The following is a 13,918-nucleotide window of genomic DNA, read 5'->3' as shown; positions in this document are numbered from 1 at the left end:
ATCATTTTTGAGATTATCATTGGAAGATATACCTAATACACGGTGGGGATGTACTGTGAGACGTTATGAGGGGCTAATTTGAACTCCTTAGTAATGGGTATTATTTACTTTTTTTTGTTTATTTTTTTAATTTCTTATTTCTTAACACAACGATTTCCTCCCCTGTTTTTTGCTCTTCTACTTCCTAACCGTCTTTTTTCCCCAAACTCTAACTTACTCGTCTTCCTACAATACCCGAAGCCATGACCTCATGTCCTCAACTGGAGTTTAACTACTGTAATATATCCTTGTTTCTTTGTTTAATCTGTTTACTTAGGCCTGTCGTTCAAGCAAAAGCTTACTTCTACAAGCATTGCTCTCATAAACTTAAATAAAAGAACTGTTGATGTATCAACCTAGGGGTGCTAATGGACTGGTTTTAGGTTGGACCCTGTTCAAATCAAAATCAATTTTGACGGATTGAACAAATCAATAAGATATATTGAATTCGCCCACTCTAGATTAGGGTTGTTCACAAAGACAGTCAAATTGACTAAACCAGCCCCATCCAACCCGATCTGGTCGGTTTTTCAAGGTTATTGGTCAGTTTCGGGTGGATAAAATATACAACTTGAGTGGTCGGTTCAGTTTTAGTTTATAAATTTGAAAATCGAAACCGAACTGAAGCGATCATGATTTAATATATAAATTGATATATTTGGGTGGTTGGAATCCACTTTACATACCTTTTGGCATTGATTTTGAAGTTACAAACTTGTACACCAAAATAGAAACTTAACTGCTTTTATCTTTTCAATAAAGAGCCAGCATATTAAACAGCCTATAGACACACTTTGTAGACCCAAATCACTTATATCTTCATATTTCTTAGGAAAATATGGTCTTTGGCTACTCTAAATCCCCACAAACTGACTATCAAATCGAGAAACCCACCCTTCATGCTTGGATCAGTTTTCCCTCATAATCGATCGGTTTTTATTCCCTATTCATCTATTCAACCAAGTCAGTTCAATTAGTTAAAAAGCTTGCATCTGAATCAACCTGACCCATATATACCCCTAGTCCAAACTTAATGGTTCAAAATATTTATTGGATTGGATTGGACCTGATTCATCCATTATATTGGATTAGGTTAGATTGAACAAATATCCAATCCATTGATAGAAGATAAGAATACAAGTGCCAATGGGCAAGTTTGGCTTGGAACAAATCTAAATTAAAACTAATTTGAATAGATTTGAATGATTCAGACATTGAATTGGATCGATCCAAAGTATTCATCCGATTGGATTGGACCTGATCCATTTTTAATGGACTAGATCAGATTGGACCAAATCCGATTCAATTGACACACGTAAGTAATCATACCCAGTGACAAGTTGCTCAAATAAACATCTCTTGGAGACAGATTGCTATACTTTTCAATGTGAAAAGTTGAAGAACAGTACTGTGAAAAAGGATCCAATATAAGAATTTCAAATTTAGTGAATAAGCAAAGTATTTCTAGTATAGGAATGATAACTCCAAAATCTACCCAAGTCATGTAAGAACTTCAAAAGTCTTAACACAATCATACAATAATTCTTTTTATCAAAAATACTCATATAATAATTATTTGTCAAGAGTAACAGTAGCTAAAAGAGTGGTGGCTCAGTTGGTCTGTTTGTTGGGTAGTCTCAGTAGATATGCGGATTCAAGTCCCATTATTTGTTACCACCGACTATGAGAATATCAAAAAAGCAAAAAAAAAAACTTATATTGTTGAAATTTATTACTATTCAAAGTAGAATGAAGACTTACCCAATGACACATAACTGAATTAGAGTTTGGAGCATATTGACCCTTTGTGAAGTATTCAAGTTGCTTTGGTTCAGTTCAAATATCAGTTTTAGGGTTTGTAGAAGGAAGAGAGGGTGAAGAAGAGATGAAGAGTAGAAATAGGAAGAGAATAAAAAAAATGCAAATTTTAGGTTTTTATATCATGAGCTACATAAATTACAAGATAAATAATAAAAGTAAATAAATCATGGGCTACCAATAAACGATTCTCTCATTTTTTAAATAGGAATATGCCAGTGTGTTAATTACGAGGACGGTTTGACTTGATAACCGTGGATGTTTATTAAATAAACGTTTTGTATTTATTTATTTGGAAAATCAAGAAAAATCTTAAAATGAAACTTCTCAATGGTAGGCAGCACCTATGTAACAGCATTTATTTAATAAATACTCACGATTTCAAATACTGTATAAATCATTCGTGGAACAACAGGTGGTGTGCATTCATTGGGTTTACAGGAAAATCACAGGTGGTGTTTCATTCATTGGGTTTACAGGAAAAGCAGATCCAGTTTCAATTTCCTCAGTTCCTCCGCAAGTTGCCGCCAAACATTTTACTTTCCACTGAGGGTTGGACACCAAACCTCGCCACGAGCACTGTAAGTGAAGTATTCTGGGGTCCGGAGTCTGGACCCTAATTCAAATTTCAAATTGTTCGAGCGGCCACCTGGCGTAGCTGACATTCTGCTGGAGAGGTCCTGGCAAGACGCATTGTTGCACCAAGTTGAGAAGGCTACTCTCTCTCTCTGATGATCTTTATCCGCTCTCCATTAATTTCTCTCCTACCCACCGGACAGTTTCTTAACTTCCTTTCATGTTTCGGTAAAACATGGAAAGCCCACATCTCCTTCTCAAGCGACTTGGCGTTTGATTCCCTTTTCAAAAGCACCCACAAACTGTTGGACGTTTTTTCTGAAAGAAATGGTCCTACTCAGAAGTCAAACTCTAGTTTGCGTTACGACATTCCGCACGAGCACTGTGCAGAATTTGAAGTTCCTGGCCAAATCTTTGGTGAAATTATTAGAAATAAACCGCATAGCATATTCGAATGGACAGCAACTATTTCTTGCTTGGCTAAGAGTGATCGCCAAGAGGAGGCTATAGGGTTGTTTAAAGTAATGCTTCAAAATGATCAGAGGCCCAACTACGTGACGGTTTTGAGTCTGATTCGCGCTGTTGGAACATTAGGTTCGGAAGACATGATTCGAGGAATTCATGGATTTGTGATTAAACTCGGATTTGAGATAGAATTGTCTATCGTTACAGCCCTGCTGGGATTATATTCACTCCATGATATGGTGATTGCAAGGCAACTCTTTGATCCGATACCGGTGAAGGATTTGGTTCTATGGAGTGCAATGGTTACAGCATGTTCAAAGAATCGGCAATTTGTTGAAGCCATAGAAATTTTCCGAAAGATGCAATATGCTGGTGTAGAACCCAATCATGTGAGCATCGTAAGCATTCTACCTGCTTGTGGTAATCTTGGTGCTCTGTCTTTGGGCAAAGAGATTCATGGATATTCTTTTAAAAGGGTTTTCTCATCGTTAACCAATGTTCAAAACTCACTTGTAGATATGTATGCAAAATGCAGAAATTTGGAGGTTTCAGTTTTAATTTTCAATAGGATTGTGCATAAGGATATAGTCTCCTGGAACACCATCATCTGTGGCTTTATAGAGAATGGATTTCCAAGAAAAGCATTGAATTTATTCATAAATATGGTATCATCTTGTGTCAAACCTAATGAAATCACTGTCCGGAATGTTTTGGTCGCATGCTCACAGTCGGAACAATTTAAATTTGGGCTTGGATTACACTGCTTCGTTCTAAAATCTGGGCTCTTGGCTTTTGTTTCCATTGGAACTTCTCTTTTAAGAATGTATGCGGACTTTGGTAAGGTGGGTTTAGCAGCGGTTTTATTTACTCATCTCCACCACAAAGATCTTATTGCCTGGAGTGCAATGATTGCCATCTATTCCCGAGCTGGTTATTCTATCTGTGCTGTAGATACATTCAAACAGATGCAATTAGCAAACATGAAGCCTAACAAGATCACTTTGGTTAGTTTGGTGCAAGCATGTGCCTCACTAGGAGCTCAAGAGCCTGGGAAGAGCATCCATGCCCATGTAATAAGAGTTGGGTATTCATCCAATGGATATATAATGTCAGCCTTGATTGATTTTTACTGCAAATTTGGGAAGCTAAGTGAAGGAAAAACTTTGTTTGACAGGCTTCCCACAAAAGATCTTATCTGTTGGAGTTCAATGATACACGGGTATGGGATAAATGGATGTGGTATAGAGGCCCTTGATACTTTCTCTAAGATGTTACAGTGTGGGACAAAGCCCAATGACATTGTTTTTATTTCTGTATTGTCTGCCTGTGCTCACTGTGGTTTAATAGATGAAGGTTGGGGATGGTTTTCTAGCATGGAAGAGAAGTATGGCATAACTCCTACTCTTCCACATTATGCTTGCATGGTGGATTTGCTTAGCCGACGAGGGTATATTGAAGAAGCTCTTCAATTTGTTTACAGAATGCCAGTGGAACCTGATGCAAATATTTGGGGTGCTCTCCTTTCTGGTTGCAGATCAAGCCAGGGGCCGATTGAGGTTGTAGAATTTGCAGCCAAGCGCCTTCTAAGCTTGGACCCACAAAATACTAGCTATCATGTTATCTTGTCAAATTTATATGCTGAGCATGGTCGGTGGAGAGATGCTGAGAGGCTGTGGGGATTGGTGAAGGAGAAGGGATTGAAAAAGACAGTAGGATATAGCATGGTTGAAGCAAAATAATCACTGCAGCATCTTAATTTGTATGTTATCTTCTTATTTAAATTTGATCTTTGCTGATAATAAAATGCAACTCATGCATTTGGAAGGAAGATCTTACAAATTTGTCATCTATTTGATGCAAACTTGTTGGAAGGGCAAATGGCGCATTCTAAGAATGGGAAGTAATAACATAGCCAAAAGAATAATGAATTTTGATTTGAGACTCAGGAGCCTAGATGCCTCACATGTCATCTTGCCTATTAATACTAAGACATGTTACTTTGAGCTTACATAAGTTGTGCTTGGTACCATTGCTGTTTCTCCTTGAAATGTTTTTGGTGGATCAATACAAATTGGTGGAATGATTATCAGCCCCCTAGAGCAAGAAATGTCAATTTGAGTTTCTACAAATTGCATCCCAGACATACATTTTTAAACTATACCTTTTTTAAGCATGAACAGCCTCAGATAACAGTTTATGCCCATTTGTATTGATCAATCTAAAACATTTCAGGTGAAAACAGCAATGGTACCAAACACAACAATAATAATTCTTGTAACTTTTACAAACTGCAATTGGGTAGCTGAAAGGGGGAGAGTGGGACTGTGGTTCCCATTGACCGCTTTTCCCATGTTTGTTTTTCACGTTCACATAGGACCATGAAAAAAGAAATAGGTACCTATCCCCTAAGTGAGTAAGTAACTTACCCACCCGGGGGAAAAATGAATGGGGCCTTAGGTCAACTCCACTGCATCCTGATTTAATTCACCTAATGTTCTGAAACTTCAAACTTCAGATGACATTATCCCAGGGACGAGGCTACTCCTGTCCTTGAGAAATTAGAGACTTGTTTCTTGTGTCTAGTTAAGGTCCAATTCCATATAGGATTCATCATTCGTATAGCTGAAACCTGAAACCATTTCCTATACAACATGCTCAAAGATGACACCCATGCCATGAAGAAGAGATCAATGTCAGGCTCAGACATCGTGTTTCTTCCCACAAGCAGATGAGAGATTATTGATTTAATTCAGCGCAGACCGCAGACAACAGAGTTTTAAGCCCCGAAAATGAAAATATATGTATTGCCCAGCCGGTTGTGTTTGTGTAATGTATATGATACAGTTTAAGCAGAGAACCAGAATCCGTGTTGTTGGCCTTGGATGCCTTCTTGCCAATTGAACAAATTATTTTCATGGGTTGTCATTTTATATATCAGATAATCATAATAGAGCCTTCCAGTCAATAATCGAAGGACCCACTTAAGGTCTCCTTCGTTGATTTTAATGGTCAAGATCAAACAGATTCTTCATTGATTTCTCAGAGAACTCAATAAGAAACCAGTATCTTAAATGGGCTGATACCGCCTATTCAGACTTAAAAGAAGACGAGACACCTGGGGACTGGGGGACCCATTTAAATCTTAATACAACAATATAACCAGATGATTCTTGATTCCGTCATTAGTCTCTATAACTAAGGTTCTCAGATGCTCCTTAATTGCTAATTAACTGAAGGGCAACTTTTGGGGTTTAATATCAATAAAAGTTTAGTATATTTAAAAAATTTTAAAAAATAGGTTAACTTTTTAAAAATAATATCAATAAAGGGCAAAAACATTGTTCATCTTCTTCTTGCCATTTGTTCACCAGAGCCGTCGCCCGCCACCGCCGTCCGCTGTTGCCCGTTGCCGGAGGCAGAGGTGGCGGCGGCGACGCTGGTGGTCATTCTTCTGCCCGCCGCCACCGCCACCTCTTTCTCCACCCATCTCCAGCAATGTTGGCGGAGGTGACGGCGTTGGACAGAGAAACCATCAGCGCCGCCGCCACCACCTTTGCCTCCGGCCACCTCCAACAACGTTGCCGGAGCCGGAGGCGGAGGTGGGCAGACGGTAGTTCTGGTGAACAAATGGCAAGAAGAAGAAGATGAACAGTGTTTTTCCCTTTATTGATATTATTTTTAAAAAGTTAACCTATTTTTGAATTTTTTTTAAATATATTACTTTTATTGATATTAAACCCCAAAAGTTTCCCTTATAAATTATATGGTAGAAACCTGATGAATCAATTTTTAGTGATGTATCGATTTTTTGGCTAAGTACCTCGTCATTTGGTCTACTTCCAAGTGGCCGATGACTCAGGCCGAAGTGGAGAACTTTGGCTACCGAGCTTAGTCGAGCTGGGTAGGCTAGGTGGCGAGCTAACTATAATGCCGAGCTGCCGATGAGGTGCCGAGTTGACCAGGTGCCGAGATGCCTATGAGGTGCCGAGCTACCTAGGTGTCGAGCTGCCTATGAGGTGTTGGGCGGACCAGGTGCCGAGCTGCCTGTGAGGTGTCGGGCTTACCAGGTGCCGAGCTGGATTGATGAGCTTCATTGCTCTTTAGAGACCTGCAAGGAACCAAATGTCAGAGGACCCGGGGTGGCTAACCTGGCAAGGTCGCTCCGATGCTTAAGTCAGTACTCTCATAATAGATTGCGAGCTAAAAATCACAAAGTATAAGAGCTAGAATTTGCTTACTTGCCCCCCATGTCATTGGGGTTGGTGTCCTTATATAGGCATTGTTTGGTGTGGGCTTCACGCACCATACCGAGATTTTTGAGAAGTCGTCTAAGTGGTCCGAGATTCCCTGAAGTAACCGCCATGCACGTTGACCACCCTCCGGATCGTTCGACACGTGGGTCAACTTCTAAGGATCGTGAGAGTGTTTGGATATGCATGTCGAATTCGTCGGCGAGCACATCTTGCAAGTCGCTAGGTCAGCGCATGTGCCAGGTCGCCAGGTCGGCGCCTGTGCCAGGCTACCAGGTCGCGCCTGGGCCAGGCCGCCAGGTCGGTGTCTGTGCCAGGTCGCCAGCTCGCGCCTGTGCCAGGCCACCACGTCGTGCCAGTGCCAGGTTGTCAGCTCGCACCTGTGCCAAGCTGCCAGCTCACGCCAGGACCAGGTCGCGCCTGTGCCAGGCTGCCAGATGGGACACCATCAACTTGGCTAAGGCAAGTTATTACCAAAGTGGTTCCGGGTGTCACCTAATTGTTTCGAAGTGCCATATGTCATAATATCATTTGAAGGCGAAACCCGCCCTCATCAAAACCCTTTTACCAATTCATGAATGTTTTGATTACATGGGAAATGACCTTGAATCCTACGGATAAGTGCAGATGTCAACATGAGCAACTCCGTCCTCGAAATACACATTTCCGCCATTAATAAAATTCACGGTAGTTATCTCTCCAACGGGAGTAAATTTTGGGGTTTAAAAGAAAATTGATGGATGTTAAAAGCACCTCACTCAATATTTAAAAAAAAATGATCAAAATAAAAAAGCATTTACTTGTCTCCACTATAAAAAAAAAAAGCGGAAGTACATATTTGCAGAATGGAGTGTTGAAACCATCCCTACCAATAATCATTGATCAAATGGAGAATTCCATTCTTTATATTTCCAATTTATTAATGGAAGCAAAATCTCTGGATAGCCAACCATTCTATATTTCTATCCCACAAGTAATAGCATCATACCGAGCAAAGGTTTACAAATGGGTTGGGTTTGACATGAGAGTCCAGGCCAAAACTAAATCAAGGATGAGCTAACCCTGATTCGAATAGGGTCGGGTCAAGTTGGGTTTATTGGTTACTCGACCCACTAACAGAGTCTCAAGTCAAAACTCGACTGTCACAAGACTGGGGGCACGAATGCATGATCACTTCATGAACCTTTTGAAAAAAAAAAAAAATGGGATAAATAAACTGTATTCCCCCTCATAAATCTGAAATTACAGCAACCTCTTAATCTATTAATAGCCCTCCTATAAACGGCATCCTATCCATGAATATGACATCGATCCACGGTCAGGATTCAGTTTAACCCTAAAAATCTTAGCTCCACCCTAAGAGTAGACTGAACAGTTAAAACCCCTTGAAATTTTCTTCCACCTCAATAAACAAAACTTTGAGCCACATCCCAATAATAAATAATGATACCAATTAACCATATTTATCTTTTTCTGTTTATATTTTATTGAATATGAATTATGAACAAAAACAAATGGTTACAGGTTATCAATCACTCTCAGTGCTCTACCAATCCACATGCTTCCTAATCCATTTCATCTTCCCACAATCCACCTAACTCTTTTTTTCTATACTATTATTGTAATTTGTCTACCACATATAATTACAACCCCCCATGTTTCCATATACTGTTAAATAATAAATATTTCCTACTTTTTTCTTGTTTTTATTTGTTTATTTATATAAATAAATCTGCAAAGCTTATCATCAAACGGAAACTGTTACCCGTAAGCAATCTCATTTTGTTTTTATTTTTATAGGGTCTCTATCAAACGCGATGCAACATTACTACTATTGGTCCGTTTGGTTTTCAGGAATAAGGGTCCTGAATTGGAATCGAAATGGATCAACTGTTTAATTGGGCAAAATTGGAATACAGTCATTTCTGGTGGAATGATATTCTCCCGTTTGATGGAATGGTCATTTCCTCCCCCTCCTTTGAGAATGAGAGTCCATTCCAGTCAATTCTAATTCTGATTCTGGTTTAAGTCTGAACCAAACAGTTGAAGGGAATAGACCATAAGCCGATTTTAAGGGATTCCAATTCCCATTGCAACTGTGCACTAGACAGATCATACATGCTTATAGCCTGTTTGGGAAGGATTATGCAATGGTTGAACTGCATTAACTGAGCTGCTTCCAAGAAGTTACTCATGATAACTTCACTGCATAGTCAATTTTTGGATTCATGTAAGCTTATCAGTTGGGCTTCACGACTTTTTGGGTTTCATGGATTAGTACAACTCCAGAAGCAGCTCAAAACCCTCCCAAACGGGCACTTAAATTAGACCACACGATTGTCATTCTAAGTTCTAACAGTAACAGGCCAATCAATGAAACCACTTTGGTTTAACGGCCAAGATTTGTCCCACAGTTACAGTTTTTGATCCACGGCCCATCACAAGTGGCCCACCACAGAACCGATAGATTCATAGAGATGCATCTTATGGTTATAATAGACCAGTTTTTGGTTTCACTGCAAGATGCTACAGTGAAGGCGTACTAAGTTGCCACGTGTCTAAGATAGGAAATCGGAACCCATCATTGGTTAGGCCCCACTCTAAATTAAACTTATCTGATTTGTTTTGGACAGGTGGCTGCAGAGTGGGGAGACATATTCAATTATTTATTGTTTAATGTGTGGGACCAGATCTTCTATAAATGGATTCAGCTCAGACTCGGAGGTGGGTCTTCAGTCTTCAGTCTTCAGTCTTCTGTGTGTGCTATTTCATTCTCATCCTATCACCGGAATCATGTCTTCTGATCGGACGGCTACAAATTCGTGTTCACCGTTAACGGTGGTGAGATGAGAGTATTTGGAGAAAAAGAAAAGGCAGAGGAGAGGAGAAAGAGTACTCTGTTGGGAGGGAATCAGTTTCAAACGGTCCTTCTCAGCTACGTTAAGCAGTTGAAGTTCAATTGTTCAAAGAGGTGTGAGGAAAGAAAGGGGGGACCGTTTGCTTTTCTTTTGCAACGGTTAGCTTGAATTTCAAATCTTCCAGTTCTCTCAGCTTTTGGTCTACCTACAATTCTATTACGGCTTGCTTTATATTCAAAATCTTCTCTTGCTAATTCTGTAAGTTGTTTGGATTGTTGACACTCCAAAAAAGGAGCTTATCAGAGTTTTCTTTTCTCTTTATAAGAGTATCTGTCTCGGATTTCAGAGTATGAACTTCATTTTTGAGTTTTAATCTTCTTCCCGGTTCAAATTTTTTGCTTTCTCTTTTTTAAGCTTCAAGCTTCTCACTTTGTGTTCAGTGTTCTTACCCCTTTTTCTTATCAGCAACTGCTTGCCAATTTAAGTATCAATGGCGGTTTTCCGGTAAGGTCTTGAAAACTGAGCCTGCTGAGGTATTGCAGTATATGATCGTCTGAGGATTGGATCAAAATCAAGCTCTGAAGTTCGAGATGGATAGCTTCTCGAACGCCGGTGATCTTTATGACCCGGGTTATCATCCCTCTCCTTCCTCGGGGGACCAGTTAGATACATCAACCACAGAAGCCACCGGGTACTCTACTTTGAGCGGTGATTCATTTGGATACTGTAGGACCAATTCTGGAACCTCAGCTTTCTCAGAACCCACCGATGACAACAGTTGTTCTGACGAGCATTCTACTTTGGGCTGGCCAATTGCCAAATCTGTCGCCAGTCATGACGTTGGCATCACGAGTTTGGTAGAGACGAAGCAACCCATCAAAGTTGTTGACAAGAAATCCGATGCTCATGAGCCTTCAGACTCCGGTGAGCTGGGTTTAACTTATCTGCATTCATTTTGTGAAAAAATCCCTACTCATGAACTCTGAAAACAGTTTTTTTTTTTTTTTTTTTTAACTAGTGGGAATTGAATTTGCTTCCAGAAATCGAAATGATGAAGGAAAGGTTTTCTAAGCTCTTGTTGGGAGAGGACATGTCCGGGAGTGGGAAAGGCGTCTGCACAGCAGTTGCAATCTCGAATGCCATAACAAACCTCTACGGTACAAACTCGGCAAAAAAAGATACAGACAGATGTCTGTTCCCTTAATTTGTTATACATATAGATATGCTCCTCCCACCAAAATTCTCTCTCACTGTTCCCCTTCTTTGTCTTTGTCCTGCAGCTACTGTTTTTGGTCAGAACTTAAGACTAGAACCTCTACTCCCAGAGAAGAAGTCTATGTGGAGGAGAGAGATGGACTGTCTTTTAACTGTGTGCAATTACATAGTTGAATTCATCCCTTCTTGCCAAATCTATCAAGATGACAAGTCTATTGAGGTGAGAATAATCCATAGACCAACAATCTGTGGTGTCATGGTGTGTGTGCTTCCAGTGCTGGTTCCTCTTCTTTCATTTTATAATCATTTTAATACTATTCATTGTGGTCCTTCAGCTGATGACAAGTAGACCCAGATCAGATATTTCCATGAACCTTCCTGCACTGCAGAAACTGGACACTATGCTACTGGTAAGAAACAGACAACAGACCATGACCACCATGGGCCCAACCTCTCTCTCTCTCTCTCTCTCTCTCTGGGTTCATAGACATTTGCTTACACAGAAGCCTTGATTATTTCCTTGTGAAGGACATATTAGAGAGTTTCAAGGAGTCAGAGTTCTGGTACGTAGATGAGGGGAACCTGCCCTTAAACACAAACCCCACAGGGTCATTCCGGAGGGTTATTCAGCGGAAGGAAGAGAAATGGTGGTTGCCGGTACCATGTGTTCCCCCAGGCGGCCTCTCCGAGAAGTCAAGAAAACAATTGCAGCACAAACGTGACTGTGCAAATCAAATACACAAAGCAGCAATAGCTATCAACAGCAGTATTCTTGCTGAGATGGAAATCCCGGAGACATACATTTCAGCTCTTCCAAAGGTGAAAAGAAACCTGCTTGATCATCCAGTGCTTCAGCAAGAATTACTCTTTATTTCAGCTCTTGGCTTGACTTAACTTTATTTCCTGCTTGTTCCCAGAGCGGAAGAGCCAGCTTGGGAGATGCAATTTATCGTTACATGTATTCCACAGTTAATTTCTGCCCCGACCATCTTCTTGATTGCCTCAATATAACATCCGAGCATGAAGCCCTTGAGACTGCAGACAGAATTGAGGCCTCAATGTACACCTGGCGACGCAAAGCAGGCACCAATCACTCAAAATCCTCATGGGAAATGGTCAAGGAGTTGATGGTTGATACCGAGAAGAACAACTTACTTGCTGCAAGAGCTGAGACTCTGTTGTTATGCTTGAAACAGAGGTACCCAGAATTGCCACAGACAACATTGGATACATGCAAGATCCAGTACAACAGGGTAAGTCTGCGTATGCAGTTTATATGTCGTCGTTACTCATGATCACATATCATGTAGACTGTAGAAAGTCTAATGGGGATGGATCATTGCTTGCAGGATGTGGGACAAGCCATCCTAGAAAGCTATTCAAGAGTGTTGGAAGGATTGGCTTTCAACATTGCTGCTTGGGTCGAGGATGTCCTCTATGTAGACAAATCCATGAAACGTCAGAGTTAGTACAAACAACAGAGAAGTTCAGCTTGAAAGCTGAAGTCCAACTCTTCACTGCGATTTCAAGAGAAAAGCTCCCAAAATATGAACTTGGTTGTAATAGTTCCAATACTCAAAATACATATATATGTATGTACTAGGTTGCTTCAGTACTAATGGTTGTCAGATCGACAACAACTTATCCATCCCCATGGAGAAGCTACTCAGGCTTTAAATTGTATATGGAGTTTCTGCAAGACCATCTGTGTTCTTCACAGAAGATTCAGTAGACATGGTAGTAACAGTCAAAACAAAAGTGGAGAGCTATTACCTTTTAAAAGCGTACTGGTGATCAATTCAAATCATGCTCGAGATTTGGGTCTGAGACATTCCGGCTTGGTCTCCTTCAAAGTTCAAAGCAATGAAGATTAAATTGCATATCAACTACTTACTAAATGAAAAAACCAACCACGAACACTTTTTTTATTAATTGATTAATTAAACGAAAATCCAGATAGAAACACTTACATCTGTGTATGGAGACATTAATTTCTTAGCGCCCCATGCTCTGTTTTGCTATCCAATATGCCTCTCCACCAACCTAGAATAAAAGGAAAATTGGGAAAATATAACAAAAATGAAGAAAATTGCATACAGAGAAAGCGAATAAAGTATAAAAACAGAAGAATACAAAAAATACAAAAAAACTTTGGATGAACATTTTCGTAACTTTATCTTTACTAGTCCTTTTAACAGGGGACCCAAGTGCTGGAATCTAAAAGTATCACTGCCCCCAAAATTACAGGTTTCTCTCTGTAATTTATTCCTTGATTTATTTATTTATTTTTTGTTATAATTCTCTCTTAATCCTTTTTTTTTTCTTGAGAGAGAGGTATTTTAATCCTCATCTCCTAAGTATACTGCATTGACATGTTAAAATGGCATATATCTGTACAGGTATATAATTGGGTACACTCGGGATTTCCTACTCACTTTTCTTATCCATTCCCTACCCACCATGAATTGGAGCCACACATCTTATGAATTAAGACATGTGGCTGCAATTCAGGGCTGGTAGGGAATGGGCAAGAAAAGTGAGTAGGAAATCTGGGCTCAGTTGGGTCGGGTGTCAATCAATTAAGAATGAACAAAACCCGATTCCGATCATAGGCTATGTTAGTTTTCGTCTTTTCGGTGTAAATGTAAATCGATGTAAAATCTATCATGGATTTCCATTTGTACGTGTTTATTTTCG

The 13,918-nt window shown here is 39.9% G+C and overlaps 2 protein-coding genes and 1 long non-coding RNA gene across 5 annotated transcripts; 2 read left to right on the top strand and 1 right to left on the bottom strand.

Moving 5' to 3' along the window:
* The first annotated feature begins 2,160 nt into the window (after positions 1-2,160).
* On the top strand, positions 2,161-5,069 carry LOC104596270 (putative pentatricopeptide repeat-containing protein At3g01580). Its single transcript, XM_010257350.2, has one exon. The coding sequence runs from the start codon at positions 2,589-2,591 to the stop codon at positions 4,635-4,637; it is 2,049 nt and encodes a 682-aa protein (XP_010255652.2). The 5' UTR covers positions 2,161-2,588; the 3' UTR covers positions 4,638-5,069.
* Positions 5,070-9,879: 4,810 nt separating this feature from the next.
* LOC104596052 (rop guanine nucleotide exchange factor 3-like) lies at positions 9,880-12,979 on the top strand. Of its 2 annotated transcripts, none has more exons than XM_010257059.2 (8): positions 9,880-10,264; positions 10,472-10,930; positions 11,047-11,163; positions 11,287-11,441; positions 11,557-11,631; positions 11,750-12,040; positions 12,139-12,474; positions 12,571-12,979. In XM_010257059.2, the coding sequence occupies exons 2-8, from the start codon at positions 10,597-10,599 to the stop codon at positions 12,688-12,690; spliced, it is 1,428 nt and encodes a 475-aa protein (XP_010255361.1). In that variant the 5' UTR covers positions 9,880-10,264; positions 10,472-10,596; the 3' UTR covers positions 12,691-12,979. The 2 variants fall into 2 exon arrangements, with proteins under 2 accessions (XP_010255361.1, XP_010255360.1); XM_010257058.2 differs by having other exon boundaries at positions 9,890-10,353.
* LOC104596053 (uncharacterized) lies at positions 12,519-13,595 on the bottom strand. 2 transcript variants are annotated; one of them, XR_016080773.1, is made up of 4 exons: positions 13,394-13,595; positions 13,192-13,264; positions 12,995-13,067; positions 12,519-12,656 (listed from the first exon to the last, which is right to left on the bottom strand). It is a non-coding gene; the product is annotated as an uncharacterized LOC104596053 (long non-coding RNA). The 2 variants fall into 2 exon arrangements; XR_734974.2 differs by having other exon boundaries at positions 13,192-13,592.
* Positions 13,596-13,918: the final 323 nt, after the last annotated feature.

The sequence above is a fragment of the Nelumbo nucifera genome, chromosome 1, assembly GCF_055504915.1.
Source record: "Nelumbo nucifera cultivar China Antique chromosome 1, China Antique-T2T, whole genome shotgun sequence".
Taxonomy (NCBI): Eukaryota; Viridiplantae; Streptophyta; class Magnoliopsida; order Proteales; family Nelumbonaceae; genus Nelumbo; species Nelumbo nucifera.
The sequence above is the reverse complement of the archived record's forward strand: the minus strand, read 5'-3'. Positions and strand labels throughout refer to the sequence as shown.